Source organism: Artemia franciscana, chromosome 7 (genome assembly GCF_032884065.1).
Source record: "Artemia franciscana chromosome 7, ASM3288406v1, whole genome shotgun sequence".
Lineage (NCBI taxonomy): Eukaryota > Metazoa > Arthropoda > Branchiopoda > Anostraca > Artemiidae > Artemia > Artemia franciscana.
In genome coordinates this window covers 31,363,352-31,378,578 of record NC_088869.1, presented here as the reverse complement: position 1 = coordinate 31,378,578, position 15,227 = coordinate 31,363,352, and the positions used below count along the sequence as shown (strand labels likewise).

At 33.6% G+C, this 15,227-nt stretch overlaps 1 protein-coding gene across 1 annotated transcript in view; it reads left to right on the top strand.

The window, feature by feature from the left end:
• LOC136029668 (uncharacterized) overlaps positions 1–15,227 on the top strand; it is a 147,808-nt gene that overhangs the window by 77,498 nt on the left and 55,083 nt on the right. The window contains exons 7-8 of the mRNA XM_065708172.1: positions 960–1,076; positions 7,347–7,807. Of these exons, the coding sequence (XP_065564244.1) occupies positions 960–1,076; positions 7,347–7,807 (578 nt within the window). The remainder of the gene's footprint in view (positions 1–959; positions 1,077–7,346; positions 7,808–15,227) is intronic.

The window sequence follows — 15,227 nt, the reverse complement described above, 5'->3', positions numbered from 1 at the left end:
TCCTTTCCTCGGAGGTGCCACTTGAGGGTATCTTGGGTTCTTCCCTATGTTTTGAAAATTAGTTTCTTCGAAAAACTAGAAAAGAGGTAGCCTAAAATTATCCCCCTCCCCTTAGATTTTTAAGAACACATTTTTTTATTTTAATAAAATAAGAAAATATTTTACCCTTCCTCTTTTAAATTTTTAAAGATTGTTTACCTGCTATTCCTCCGATATCATTCTTTCAAAAGAATTTTTGATGATTCATTGTGTAATGTAAGAATTATTCCATTTAATACACCTGCCTGATTTTGGTTAGGCACTATTCAAATAACATGATAGAATATATTTTTAAATAATAAATATATGTGCATATCAATCTAATCTTAGTCCGTACAATATGTTTTTCCTGCCCTCAAGACATCGGTAAGATGATTCTCTGTTTATAAAAAAAACTGCTCCAAATGAGCCCTTTTGGGGTAAGAATTTCTTAGCCTGTTTTTCTTCAAAAATCTCTAAATGTTTATATTTTTTCTAAAAGTTTAATTTTTGTTCGCTTTACCATTTCTACCTTTTTGAACATTCCTTTTCCCGCAAACCATCAATTCTATTGTAAGAATTACTTATCTCCTTTAACATATCTTTACCAAGTATTTAAGTACCTTACAACGTAAAGTTTATTGAAACCAATTTCTGGTATTTTTACTGAAAAATAAAATACAAAATAACCCTTAAATTTTAGAATATACATGTCCCACCCCAAATTCTCGTGAAGTGCAATCACTTGTTTATTCTTGATATCTACAGCCATTTCCATAATCTAATATCCTTCATCATCAACCAAAGACAGCAAAGTTAATTTATCTCCATACATTATCAAGCTTTATTTAATCTCAGAGCATTATCATAATGGAATCAACTTTCGTAAACAATACATTTTCAAGATTTTATTAATATTTATGAGACACATTTATCTTTAGGCTACACAGAGACAGAAGATAATCCAAACTCTTTAGACACAGCGCCCTCTGGGATGGTAACAGAAGATGGCATCGAGTCGAAAACAGATAGGATATTTACTGAAATTCGGATTCAAGGTATGTTACTTTGTGTATTCAAGCTGATATGATAATTTCTAGAGCAGAGGCGCCATTTGGGCCAAATCTTGGGGTGAGCATGAACTCCATCTGCCCCCCCCCCCGATTCACTTTGTATCGCGTAAGAAAAATCCGGGTTTGGGCAGCACATTGATCAAATATTCTAAGTAAAAATGCATTTTCAGCACCCGTGTGCTGCTCGGAAATGTACTGTAACCAAATGTGGAACTCAGCCACACTCACCTCTAAGATTAATTATAACAACGAAGAATACAATCAACGAGGTTAAGTGATTAAACTGCAAGTGAAAAATTCAACCAGACTACAGGCTGGTATTCCTCAGCGAGAAACTTTCTTATTTAAGTAAACAATACGTCGTTGAAAGTAACCTTCATTGTTATGCTGAGGGTTGTAACCAAAACCTCAGTGTCCCTTCAGCAGAAATCTTTCAGATCAAATATATTTACAAAAAGGAAAACATAACAAGATAAAAAAAATATAACAACATTCAAGGTAACAAGGGGAACCGCCGTGCTTTCATCTTTGCAAAATCGTCAACAAGCTGGCTGTAGTCCAAATTTTTTACTAAATCCTTCTCTGCAAATATCAAAAGAAGGTGACTGGGACGATCATCTCCTTTTGCAGACTGCAGGTAGTTTTCACTATTTCTAGGCTAGAAAACAAACGCTCATTGCTCGCTGTTGTCTCAGGAAGTTTGGCAGCAACACGAAGTACTTTAATTACTTCTGAGTAAGCCACTGGTAATGCCTGAAGATGGTCGACAATGTCTAGGAAGTTTTTCGGCTTTTTCTCCTCATTGAGCAAGAAACGCTTGGCAATACCAGCTTGAGATTTGAGAAGAATGCTGTCGATACCCATCTCGCCCTAAGGAGAAGAGAAAAGCTTGAGCAGCTCTGTGTCCATAAACTTGGCTGAGCTTGGATCCAAAGCTTCGAGCGTACTCAGCACTGGCAAGTTATCTGTGAATCTTCTGTCAAATTCTGCTAGTAGACAGTCAAAAGTTTTGAAGTATTCTTGCTTCATTTCATCCGCCAAGGTAGTCGTCCAATTTCCAGATTCGATGAAATACTTTCCTAGCATCAAAGTTGTCACAAATTGTTTCCGATGCTTGGTGAACTTTTGAATTCTTCAAGGTCGTCCTTTCTGACCAACAGAGGAGGGTCTAGTCGCGGGTCCATTCACCGCAGGTACTTCAATTTCGAGTTCTGTTTCAAACTCTTTAGCCTTCTTGAAAAGTGATACAAATGAAGCATCTGAACGCAGGTCGGTGAGTTTGCTTCTTGTGGCCTGGATCAGGGTGCGCGATAGAGAAATAACCAAGTTGACGGCGACGGCATGGAGTTGCTGAGACAGCGATTTCGTCGCTCGCGTAATTGCTTCTATGTAGTGCAATTGGAAGATAACAAGGAACGATTCCATCAAGGAATGATAGGCCAGGAACTGACCAATTTTAGTGTATCAACTTAGAGGAATTACTGCAAATATTCAGAATTTATAAAATTAATATAATCATCTAGGAAACGGGCATTTGACAGAACTTGAGAATTAGATTATGTATCTAACCTGCTTTCAAAGTTTACAATGGTTAATAGCAAATAGTGTTATTATTATGGCCGGCAAAGGACCCTTTTTGGTGGAAGCTTGGGCCCCCTGGAAAACATGGGGTGGGCATTTGCCCATCCCTGCCACCCCCCCCCCAAATGGCGCCTCTGTTCTAGAGGGTAGTTATATCGGGTAGATATGGGTAGCTATAACCGAATAGAAGTTATGCCTAGGAATAATAGATACACAAAATATAACTCCTTTTCTAAATCGACTAAAAAGTAGAATTTTTTGTTTCGCGGGAAACTATGAATGTGAGTGAAAATGAGGAGTGGTAAAATATGTGGAACTTTTCATAACATAGATATCAAATTGATCTCATTCAACGTTGATGAAGTTTGGAACTAGTCAAAAAATAAGTCACAAACTCAACTGATTTTTGAAAAAATTACCTACCAGTTGGTGAGTTGAGGAAAATGAGTTAATAATAATTGAGTTAAGAGTTTTTTTCCAGGAACTAACAATGTAAGACATCTGATCTAACATATTTTACAAGGGGTATATTAAGCTTGGTGGAACCAATAAATGGTTGGGTTTGAAATTTCATTAAAAAGAAAAAAAGCTGTGGATTTCCTTAAATCACAAATAATTTCATTTCAAGCAGTTCTTCAAAATTTTTAATTTTCCAAGGTCTTCTGAATTTTGAATTTTTCATAATAATTGTATTCATTTCTTACATTCGACTGCAGCAACAAACAGAGTATTTAGGACAAAAATTAGCTTTGCTAAATTTTTACTTGAATCCAAAATTGCAGTCAGAATTTTCACTTATCAATACTTTTTAAAAGGTGCTTTTCATTAGATATTTTTTAAAAATAAAATTATGTGTGATTTTTTTTAAGGGTAGTTTTGTTTTGAAGAAACCTGTGTTTTTTTATTTAGCCAAAATAGGCTTAAAATAAATCAAAACCTCAAATCAGAGTACGAATCTTCTCAAATTTTGCGTGCAAATAAGTATATCTATAGGTATAAACATAAAACTTATTTATAGACTGCTTTATAAAGAGGTTAGAGAGAAAACATCAAATGAAAGATATTAAAAAGAGTAAAAATTTGTTTATATAATATGTCAGATCTAATTCAGGGATATGAATTAAGAAATGAAACTTTAAGGGACACAAATTGAAATTAAGAATGATGCGAACTTAGAAGACAATTTACAATAAATAAGGGTAATTTTACCTCTGTTCACACTCTCAAAAGGCTAGCGGGTTGTTTTTCCTTCACTGAACACTATATAGAAGATTTGGTTTGGCTGGTTTGTTTTCGACATATATTAAAAGGGTAGGAGAATTTTTTTCTGAAACTTTGAAACTAATTGAATTGTCGCATCCGAATTTTTTCGGGAAATTTGGCCTCAAACAAGTGTGGTGTTGCATTCCCTCATATTACCTTGAAAGGGTAGAATTTCTTTTATTCTTTACTGAAAACTAAATAAACAATTTAAGTTAAAACTTAAATTTTGACAATCGATTTTCAAAATACATTGTACAAATAGATAAAAAAAAACATTGCTGAAAATGCATTGCATATTAAACTAACAAAATTAAATTTATCATTGCGAATAAACTGATATTAAAAAAAACAACTTTGGAATTTCAATTAATTTCGTTTGTTATAACAAAGAATACTGAAAAAGAAACATGTTTAATTTTCAGTGTAGCAAATATGACACAATGTACTTTTGAGACTATGAGAGGTAGCAACAATACCTTTAGACATGGTACTTTATGTTTAATTTCAGTTTGATTTCATTGTTAATGTTAATTTTTGTTCGTTTTAAGTTTAATTTTAAGTTTAGTTTTAAATTTTAAGTTTCAAAGATGTCCTTTACTTTTCATGAAATTCCTTTTTCTTGCATTATTTGTACTTCTTCTTGAATTGACACAGTTTTGGTATAGATTACTAGCAGGAATATTGGCAAATAAGCTTAATTATTAATAGAACATATTTTCGACTATTAGTAGAAACGGGCTTTAAAACTAACTTAGAATACAAATTTAAGCCAGTTTATTAAGTTTTTCATATTTTATTTTATCACTGAAGCTCTGTTCACCAAGAAATCATGTCCACTTTTCTGTGGTCATCAATGCACATCACAGTTGCTGGGAAACCATGCGTATCACTACTCTTGTCACCCTATTTGCCTGATTAAACCAAAACAAGCAAGTTTTTTTTATTGTTTTAAAAAGTAGAGTTGCGAAAAAGAATCAAACTTTAGCGCAAGGAGCGGGGTATCGAGGAGGAAAAGCCCCTTTCATATACGGAGTAATTTCTGTTCGTTTTAAGTTTTAATGTCGCTCCTTACTTTCATTTCAAAAAACTTCCTTTTTTTTTATTTCTGAAAGTTTTTGAATTAATGCATGTCTGATTTTGGCTCTCCGTACATAAATTATTAAATAAAATTTCCATATTAATTCTTTTTTTGGCTAAATGGCTTTCTCTTAGTTTTGATCAGACGATTTTGAGAAATAAGGGGTGGGGAAGGAGGCCTAGTTGCCCTCCAATTTTTCGGTTACTGAAAAAGGCAACTAGAACTTTTAATTTTTAACGAACGTTTTTATTAGTAAAAAATATACGTAACTTAAGAATTAAATTACATAACAAACTTTTATATTCTTATATTTTTGATTATATATATGAGGGGGTTTGTCCCCTCGTTAATACCTCGCTCTTCACACTAAATCTTAAGTTTCGTCCCAATTCTTTAAGAATGACCCCTGAATCAAAAAGGCCGTAGAATAAATAGTTGACATTACTATATTCTAATATATTACTATAAATAGTTTTCAATTGAAAAAACTTTTTTTAGTTTAAATTTTCACTGTTTTTTTTAATAGTAATGCTAGAAAATCCTGCACCCTTTTCATTGAATTTCTCTTCCCCGATGAAATATTCCTCCAAGGAAAGATCCTCCGAGATAGCCCCCTCCCCTGAACCCCACACCCAAACCAAAAAAAAACCTGAAAACGTCGGTATACTTCCCAATAACCATTACTGTATGTAAATATTGATCAAAGTTTGTAACTTGCAGCCCCTCCCCTAGGGACTGGGGGGGGGGTTAAGTCATCCCCAAGGACATAGTCATTATGGTTTTCCACTATGTGGAACAAAATGGCTATCTCAAAATTTTGATCCGTGGACTTTTGGAAAAGAATGAGCGTGGGAGGGGGCCTAGGTGCCCTCCATTTTTTTGTGTCACTTAAAAAGGGCACTAGAACTTTTCATTTCCGTTAGAATGAGCCCTCTTGCAACACTCTAGGACCACTTGGTCAATACGATGACCCATGGGAAAAAAAAACAAAAAAGAACAAGCAAATAAACACGCACCCGTGATTTGTCTTCTGGCAAAAAATACGAAATCCCACATTTTTGTAGATTGGACCTTGAAGTTTCTTCTACAGGGTTCTCTGATACGCTGAGTGCGATGGTGTGATTTTCGTTGAGATCCTATGACATTTAGGGGGTGTTTGCCCCTATTTTCCAAAATAAGGCAAATTTTCTCAGGCTCGTAACTTTTGATGACAAAGACTAATTGATGAAACTTATATATTTAAAATCAGCATAAAAATCCGATTCTTTTAATATATCTTTTAGCATCAAAATTCCGTTTTTTAGAGTTTCGTTTACTATTGAGCCGGGTCGCTCCTTACTACAGTTCGTTACCACGAACTGTTTGATGACCTTGGTCTCTTTTAAAATGGTACTACTTATAGGGATAACACTTTAGAATGCCAAAGGGGTAAGGCATCCTTTGGCATTTAAAATTCGTTTAATTTTAATAATTAAACAATTTGGATGATCCTAATTGTGTTCGCTGGGCATTTAAGTGCCTAACTATGATTGGAATACCCTAGATTTTCACAGTGAATTTTTATATTTTGCAGTACCAACATATTCTTACACTTCATTTTGTTTCTATAGTTTAGATAGTTTATAGTTTTAGATTTAACAGAAATATTGGTGGAGGAGAGGGTAGAATTTGATCTCTAATTTCTGCATTCCAAGGAAAACTTTTTTGAAATTACCTAATTTATTGCAGTGTACAATTTTTTCCAGCAATCTGTATTGAAGTGAGATTTATTAAAGCATATGATGTTTTTCAACTAAATCAATATCTTTTATATTGACTTCTGAATACATTATGAAACAATTTTTCATGCTGTTTTTTTTCTATAGCTTTAAGCGTTCTAGCTAAAAAATAATCAAGAAAAATTAAGCAATTATTTTATAAGGCCAGAGATCCGTAACACAATTTCTTTTTTACTATTTTTTTATGCAAATTTTATGCGCTGTAGACTGGTACGCATCCTTTGCTATCCGCACTCCCACACTTGCAATAATTGATTCCCTTGATTCGATGGCCCATCAATGACCTTATAGATAACACAAGTACAAATTTTGTTTTAAATATAGGTCATATATTTTTAAGCTGTTATGTTTTAAGTTTTTTATTCCTAATTCCTACTTTCTTGAAGCTGATAATTTTGTTTCACATTAAAGCTATTGCAATTCCATTCGTATCCCCAGTCATATCCTGTTTAATTAAGTTTCCTTTTTGCAAAGCTTGGCACGGTCCTGTCATTTATATCTCTTTTATCGGATTCCTTTCCGAGTCTTTTTTATAATCGGTTTTCTTAACTGCAGGTAATCAGGTTTCCTTGATTGGAGAAAAGCGAGAAAAACGTGGTGTCATGAAAAGCCGTGGCAAGATTAACAGATCTTACTTCACATCCCCTCTCAGCATTCTAAAAGAAAATGGTGAAGAAGATGGAAACCCAAGTAATTTATTTGAATATGAAGCTGAAGATCTAGGAATTGGAATGAATGACGACCGTGTTGGTGAATTTAGATATAAGAAGAAGAGGCCGGGAGGTTTCGGAAAACCGAGTAAGGATGAACCAGCAACAGATACATTACCCGATGAATATTTTTATGAATATATTGACTCAGCTGAGAACGATACAGCATCGCCAGATGTTAATGCAACTGCCTATGACAGTGTTTCAACTATGCCTCCTACTACTCGTCCTTCAGTAACTTTCAGCCAGGGAACATCGGCGAAAAGCCCAAGGTTCAACAACACAGACAGGTGTCGGCTTTGGAGAGTTAGTATTTTTTTTTTAACTTAGGCTACGTTTTTTTTAAATTATGCTGTGGCTCGTTTGTTGTGGTCGTGACGTATGTGATTCCACACAACTATGCCATTCTTGAGACCGAGTTGGCCATACACAACAGAAAATATTATGGTTGCTGCGATATTTTCAACGTATTCAAAAGCTAGGCACAGCCAATAGTAAATGGGCGTTAAAAAAAATCTTGTGAGAACAAAAATCTTTTGAAGCTGATTCGGAAACTGTAGCTATTATTTAAATTAATCCTTATACTTAAAGTCCATTGCGAAAACAAATCTAGGAAAATTTTAAAAAAGAGCCTGGAACCAGGGGTTAGAGAAGGGGGCAGGCGAGGCAAATTCCCCCCCCCCCCAAAAAAAAAAACATATTTGCAAATTATAAGGAGCTCGAGGCACAATCGGTCATGCATTATGAAAAAACCAACATTATTTTTACAACTATGAATATAAAGTAATTTTAAGCATATGTTTTTGTCGCACTAGCTATTTAAGTTTTATTTATTTTTAAGATGATCCTTCGCATTTGTTTAGATTATTTTATTTACTTATTTTATGCTGGCTATTTACTTATTAAATCCCTAATATTTACTATTTACTTAATAAATATTTACTTAGTAAATAATTAAATTATTTACTTATTTTTATCCCTTTTGGTCATGTATAAACGGGAACTGTTCTGTATATTTTATTTGCGAACAAGGCTGTGCTCTTTCATTCCCGTTCATATAGTCTTGCAGGGGAGGGGGTGTTTGATGTTGTATAGTGTTTGTAGTTGTTTTTTGGATTAATAAATCGCATCCATTACTTTCTGCAAAGAGGAAAAATGAGATTTTTCTCCTTTAAAGGCTCTCTAATAACAAAAGTCACCTTAAGCACTGTTATTATTACATATCCGAAGCATTTAAGTTACTTATAAGTTTATATATTGTTTCTTTAATTTTTCTTTAAATTCAATAAATACATTCAGTGAAAATGAAAAATCATCATAAAGTATGTCTACAGCCATAAGGGCTTGGTGGAGGTGGTAAGATACTCCAGTGAGGTTATTCTAACATAAGTCTCCCCCCAGGGGGCAACAGACAATTTTTCTTTAAAATCTGTTTTGTCTTTGTTTTACTTTGTTTTTGGTTGTTTTTTTTTCCTATGCATCTGATTACAATCTAATTTGAAGCTTTTCTGACTTTCTGTAGTTTTATTTGAATTTGCAGGTCTAAACACAAACACACAAGATTTCTAAAAAGAAAAATTAACACTATCTAGGAAGCGAGATATTACTTTAACGATACCTAATGCTATTATGTAGGACAAAAGAGAAGAATGGAGCCTATTGGTAACAAAACGACAACAAGATAACACTAAAATCTAAAGAATACCAGCAAATATAAGAAATAAATTATCACAAAATAGCATAATAACATAGGCAGCACAATAGCATTGCTCTTAATAAACAGCGATGTGGGCACAATATATTATTTTTTTCACTAAAGCACTTCATATAGATGGAGTCGTAGTAGAAACTTCGGAAGGAGCTGACTCGATTCAAAATAGAAAGTTTTAAAGTCCTTTTTAAAAGTCAAAAGTAATTGGAAGACAACCAGCCCATCAATTCCCCTAACACATTCAATCAGAATTTTGAAATAGTTATTTTGCTCAATATAGTTGAAAGGTCCCATAACTATGTCTCTGAGGATGTCCCCCCCAGCCCTCAGGGCAAGGGCTGTAAACTATAAAATTAGCTCATTATTTACGGACAATATTTGTTATATCTATCTATATAAAAATGTAGTGTCCGTCCGTCTTTCCGTTACACTATCTTTACGGTTACACCGTTATTACCGTTACACGAGATCAAAAAATTGAGGCTCTTTTTAAATTTTATTAAATTGCTTAAAATGTAAAAAGCTGGTGATTGCAAAAATATTTCTATATATTTTGACAATGGATTAAAGCAATTCGAAAACCTTAAAACAGAAAACCAAAAGTTTGAAGTTTAGTAGAAATTGTTGAAGTTTAGAATTCTTGCTGCTCAAAGAAAATTTGTCAAAATGTCAATTAACGTCAAAATGAAATAATTATTAAATTGCTTTAAATTTAAAAAACTGGTGATTACACAGATATTTCTATTATATTTTGACAATGGATTAAACGTAATTCAAAAACCTTAAAACAGAAAACCAAAAGTTTGAAGTTTAGTAGAAATTGTTGAAGTTTAGAATTCTTGCTGCTCAAAGAAAATTTGTCAAAATGTCATTTAACGTCAAAATAAAATAATTATTAAATTGCTTTAAATTTAAAAAACTGGTGATTGCACAGATATTTCTATTATATTTTTACAATGGATTAAACGTAATTCGAAAACCTTAAAACACAAAACCAAAAGTTTGAAGTTTAGTAGAAATTGTTGATGTTTAAAATGCTTGCTGCTCAAAGAAAAATTGTCAAAGTGTCAATTAATGTCAAAAAGAAATTATCCTAATATGTTACCAAAAATTGAATACCAAAACGAAACACTGGAGCAACGCAATACCAGGCTCGCGTCTCAAAGAGAAAGGACCAGACTAAAAACTAAAAAAGAAAAAACTAAAAAAGAAAAAAAACTAAAATATGACGTCAAAAAAATAAAAAAAAAAGATAAAACTAGGCAACACCAGTGCGACGCAAAACCAGGCTTGCGGCTAAAAGAGAAAGGGCCAGATTAGGAATGTCCAATTTACATCATCAATTCGATCCAAAATGACTTAGCGTTGCCGGGACCCAGAACACAAGGGACAGTAAGAATCCATATATAGAAGCCTGCCACGTGCCATACCGGGGCCTGTGGGGCCCGGTGGCAAAGCCACCAGGACCCAGCACTGCCTGCAGTTAGAACACAAGGGACAATGAGAATCCCTATATAGAAGCCTGCCGCGTGCCATGCTTGGACTTGGTGGCGAAGCCGCCGGGACCCAGCACTGTCTTCGGTTAGAGCACAAGGGACAATGAGAATGTATATATAGAAGCCTGCCGAGTGTCATGCTTGGGCCCAGTGGTGAAGCCACCGGGACCCAGCACTGTGTGCGGCTGGAACACAAGGGACAATGAGAATCCATATATAGAAGTCTGCCGCGTGCCATAATAGGGCCCGGCGGCAAAGCCACTGGGACCCATCTAGTATAGCATAATATTTGTTGGGGTGACCCCAAGCAGGCGAAAGCTTAAGAAGGATTAGCTATTTGTTGCATTGCTTTTTGGTGAATATACCCCTATAAGTTACTGACAAAGGTGGGCATGTTTAACCTTTAATATCAAAAAATACGAATGGGCTTTCAAATGAACCTTTGAGAGAATTCTGAGGGGAGTTTGAAACAAAATCAAAAGACTTTATGTACATATGGGTCGTCAAAAGGCCGTAACTCAGGAATGACTGACTGTATTAATTTGAAACTTCAAGAAATGATGAGGGGAGTGATCAATTGACTAAAGAGGCAATATTTGTTGGATCCTATTACTACTGTGGTTACTAGTACAACTACTACTATTGCTAACACCACTACTACTACTATAACTACTACCACTGCAACTACTGCTTCTGTAGCCAAGGCTGAGGGTATTGACGTGAAAATATGGAGAAATTTGAAGAGAAAGCTCGACTAAATCAAAACGTACTATGTATACACCGGTTGTCAAAAGGACGTATCATCAATATCTTTGGAACGGCTTACCGTATCAACCCGAGACTTTCAAGGCACTATGAGGGGGACGTTAGACTGATAAAAAGGAAACTTTCACATGCTACGTCAGCTACTAATGCTACTACAATTCCTAAAGCTAATACTACTGATGCAACACTAGCACTGCACCTGCTACTCCTACTATTACCGCTACTACTATGATACTGGAATCATCAAGGCCAAGAAAGAGAAAAAAATAATAGCAAAAATAGTAATAATAATAATATAGTAATTTTACCACAAATACCAAAATAGTACTTTAGAGAACAGGAGTTTGTTATTTAGCAAAATGTGGTAATTCCTTTAAATTTAAGCTACATTTAAGTTAATTATTTTTACATCATGTGTGCTTAGTTACATTCTAAATTCCAACTTTTTTATTTATTTCTTGTATTGTTGACTTTTTTATGCTTAGATTTTGGAATCAAAATCGTTTTTGAGAAATTATTATTATTATATTATATTATATTATATATTATTATTATACTATTGAAATTTTATTGAAATTATTGAAAACTATGAGTTGAAACTTCAAGCTGAAGTTTTAAAACTTAATCGAACAATACTTAAAATCGACAGAGTTAAAATATTGGCCCTAAAAGAATGAAAGTAAAAAAATTAGAAATTAGAAAGAATTTAGAAATTTAGTTTACCCAGTCCCTCCCCTTAAAAATTTAAAGATGGAAGAAGCACGTTTATACCCAAATTTAAATACAAAAAGAAAGGTCTTCAAGCTGTATATTATAGCTAGAATATCACAACTATAATTTTTCTGTAATCTACTTTCGTTTTCGCCAAATATATCCCTCCCTCGAAATATTCATGCAACAAGCTAAACTCCTTGATGTCCTTAATGTCTACAATGATCTTAAGTGAAATTAAATGTAAAACAAGTTTTTTTAGCTGTAAGGAGCGACATTAAAACTTAAAACGAACAGAAATTACTTCGTATATGAAAGGGGCTGCTTCCTCATCAACGCCCCGCTCTTTACGCTAAAGTTTCACTCTTTCTCTCAACTCTGCTTTTTAAGACAGTAAAAAACTATACTCCTTACTTTCAGCTAAAAAAAAACTTGTTTTTTTATTTAATTTCTGAACGTTTTTGAATCAATGCATATTTTGATTTTGGCTCTCCGCAGAGGAATAATTAACGCGAAATTTGCACGTTTTTTTTTGGGCTAAATGGCTTTCTCATAGTTTTGATCGAATGATTTTGAGAAAAAAAGAGCGGGGGAGGAAGCCTAGTTGCCCTGCAATTTTTTGGTTACTTAAAAAGGCAACTACAACTTTTAATTTTTACGAATGTTTTTATTCGTAATGACGTAATGACTTATTCGTAATTTCCCCTCATATGCGTAATAATTTTTGTTCGTTTTAAGCTTTAATGCTGCTCCATACTTCCATTTGAAAAAACTTTACATATTTATTTTTTCATTGTTTTCTTTTTTAAATAATGCTAGAAAATCGTCTCCGTTAGAATAAGCCCTCTTGCAAGATTCTAGGACCACTGGGTCAATACGATCACCCATGGGGGAAAAAAACAAAAAAAAACAAACAAATAAACAAATAAACACGCATCCGTGATCTGCCTTCTGGCAAAAAATACAAAATTCCACATTTTTGTAGATAGGAGCTTGAAACTTCTACATTAGGGTTCTCTGATACGCTGATTCTGATGGTGTGATTTTCGTTAATATCGTATGACTTTTAGGGGGTGTTCCCCCCTATTTTCTAAAATAAGGTAAATTTTCTCAGGCTTTTAACTTTTGATGGATAAGACTAAACTTGATAAAACTTATATATTTAAAATCAGCATTAAAATGCAATTCTTTTGATGTAGCTATTGGTATCAAAACTCCATTTTTTAGAGTTTTGGTTACTATTGAGCCGGGTCGCTCCTTACTAAATTTCGTTACCACGAACTGTTTGATATAAATGCTATATTTTGTAAATTAAATAATAAAAAAACCAAACAAATGCATTATAGACCTTGCTTAAATAGCTAAATAAATTTAATTAGCCAAGGAGCCACTTCCTCTTTTCCTATTTACCCTTTTTCGTGTCATTACAAAAATGCACATGTCCAGTCTGGCATCCGCAGCTTTCTTAGTAACAAAATTGATTCGGCTTAGAAAAGGTCTCTTTAAGATCATTCACAAAGAGTTTAAAATCACTCCTTCATTCTTAAAGCTGCACGCTTCACCACCCTAAAACAAAGGAGGGATATTCCTTCTGCAAAACCACATGCTTCTTGATTTTCAAATCCCACTTTATCCCGTCTTCTCCACTCAGCCTGCTCAGCTGTCTCAATTTACACACCGATTCATGTTTTTTTTTCCGAGAGGTTCCGAAAGAGGTTAATACATTGCATAATTGAATGCCTTAATAATTTGTGATGTGGGTCCGAAACCAAATTGGACTCCTTTGTCTTTTTCCAGTTGATGAACTGTCATGATAATTATTGTGACTTGTTTTATTGACATTTTCTTTCCTTTGGTAACTGGTAACGCATTTTTTTCCAGAGTTTATTTTTCAAGTTTTGACTTACATGTTTTATCTTAGTATTTGATAAAAGCCTTTTTATGTAGCTATTGGTTGTTTTCTGTTGCTTTTCCTGTTATTAGATCTTGTACCAATGTTATGATAATGATTTAATTTTAATTTTAACGCTGTTTGACTTAAGATACAAATTCAGCTGTCAATATATATATTTTTTTTTAACTTAAGATGATCCGAAATCAAATTTTCTTATATGCCTTTCCCCCCCCCCCTTTCATTTTTCCCGTTATTTGTGTAGTGTTTACTTTATTAATTTTAGTGGCGTAATTTCGTCAGAACCCTGGGGGGTGGGCAAAGTCGGAGCTAATTTTCTCAAATCAAACAAAAATTACAGCTAAAAGTGAATAATGAGCCATATTGTTTAACTTTTAATTAATGAAATATGTTTTTCATAATTGAAACATATACTAAAGAAAACTACCCTGTTTCTGTGGATGTTGAATTATGCAGGCTTATCTTAGTTTTCGCAAGATTGTCGAAGAATCAAAATTTTGGTTCGGGGGGGGGGGGGGGTAAATGAGATTTGGAGTTAGGTGGAACCGAGGTCTTAGAGGCGCAGTTGCCAAGATATTAACCATCCACAACTGCAAGTAAGAAATAGAGAATTTAAGGTAGAAAAAATATACTTTTAGGTAGAAAAAGTCTTATTTTCAACTTTTTACTTTTTACTATTTCCTTTTTACAGTTTTTTTTTTACTATTCTTTAGTTTTTAACCCATTTTCATGTGTATCATCAATTTACATCAGCTAATTAATTTCTAAATTTCGTTTAGACAATTCTCAGATCAGGGTCTTGCAAGATTGATTTTCATTGAGTAAGCAGGTTTTTTTTTGGGGGGGGGTCTAATAGTTTACTTTGTGTCTCTTCTCTATAGAAGATAAAATAAATTCCATAAAGTAAATGTCATAAGGAAAACACATTAACCAAATCAATCATTTTTCATAAGACGGTTTTATTCAAGCCGTTATTGAGTATGACAAAGGAATATTGTTGCATAAACGCAATATAGATAGACCTGAAAAAAGAAGCATATTTTATGTATTAATAAATTATAAAGTTGATGAACTATTTTCGACTTCGTTCAAAATATGAAAATATGTTCTTTCCATCAAATATGAAAAGTT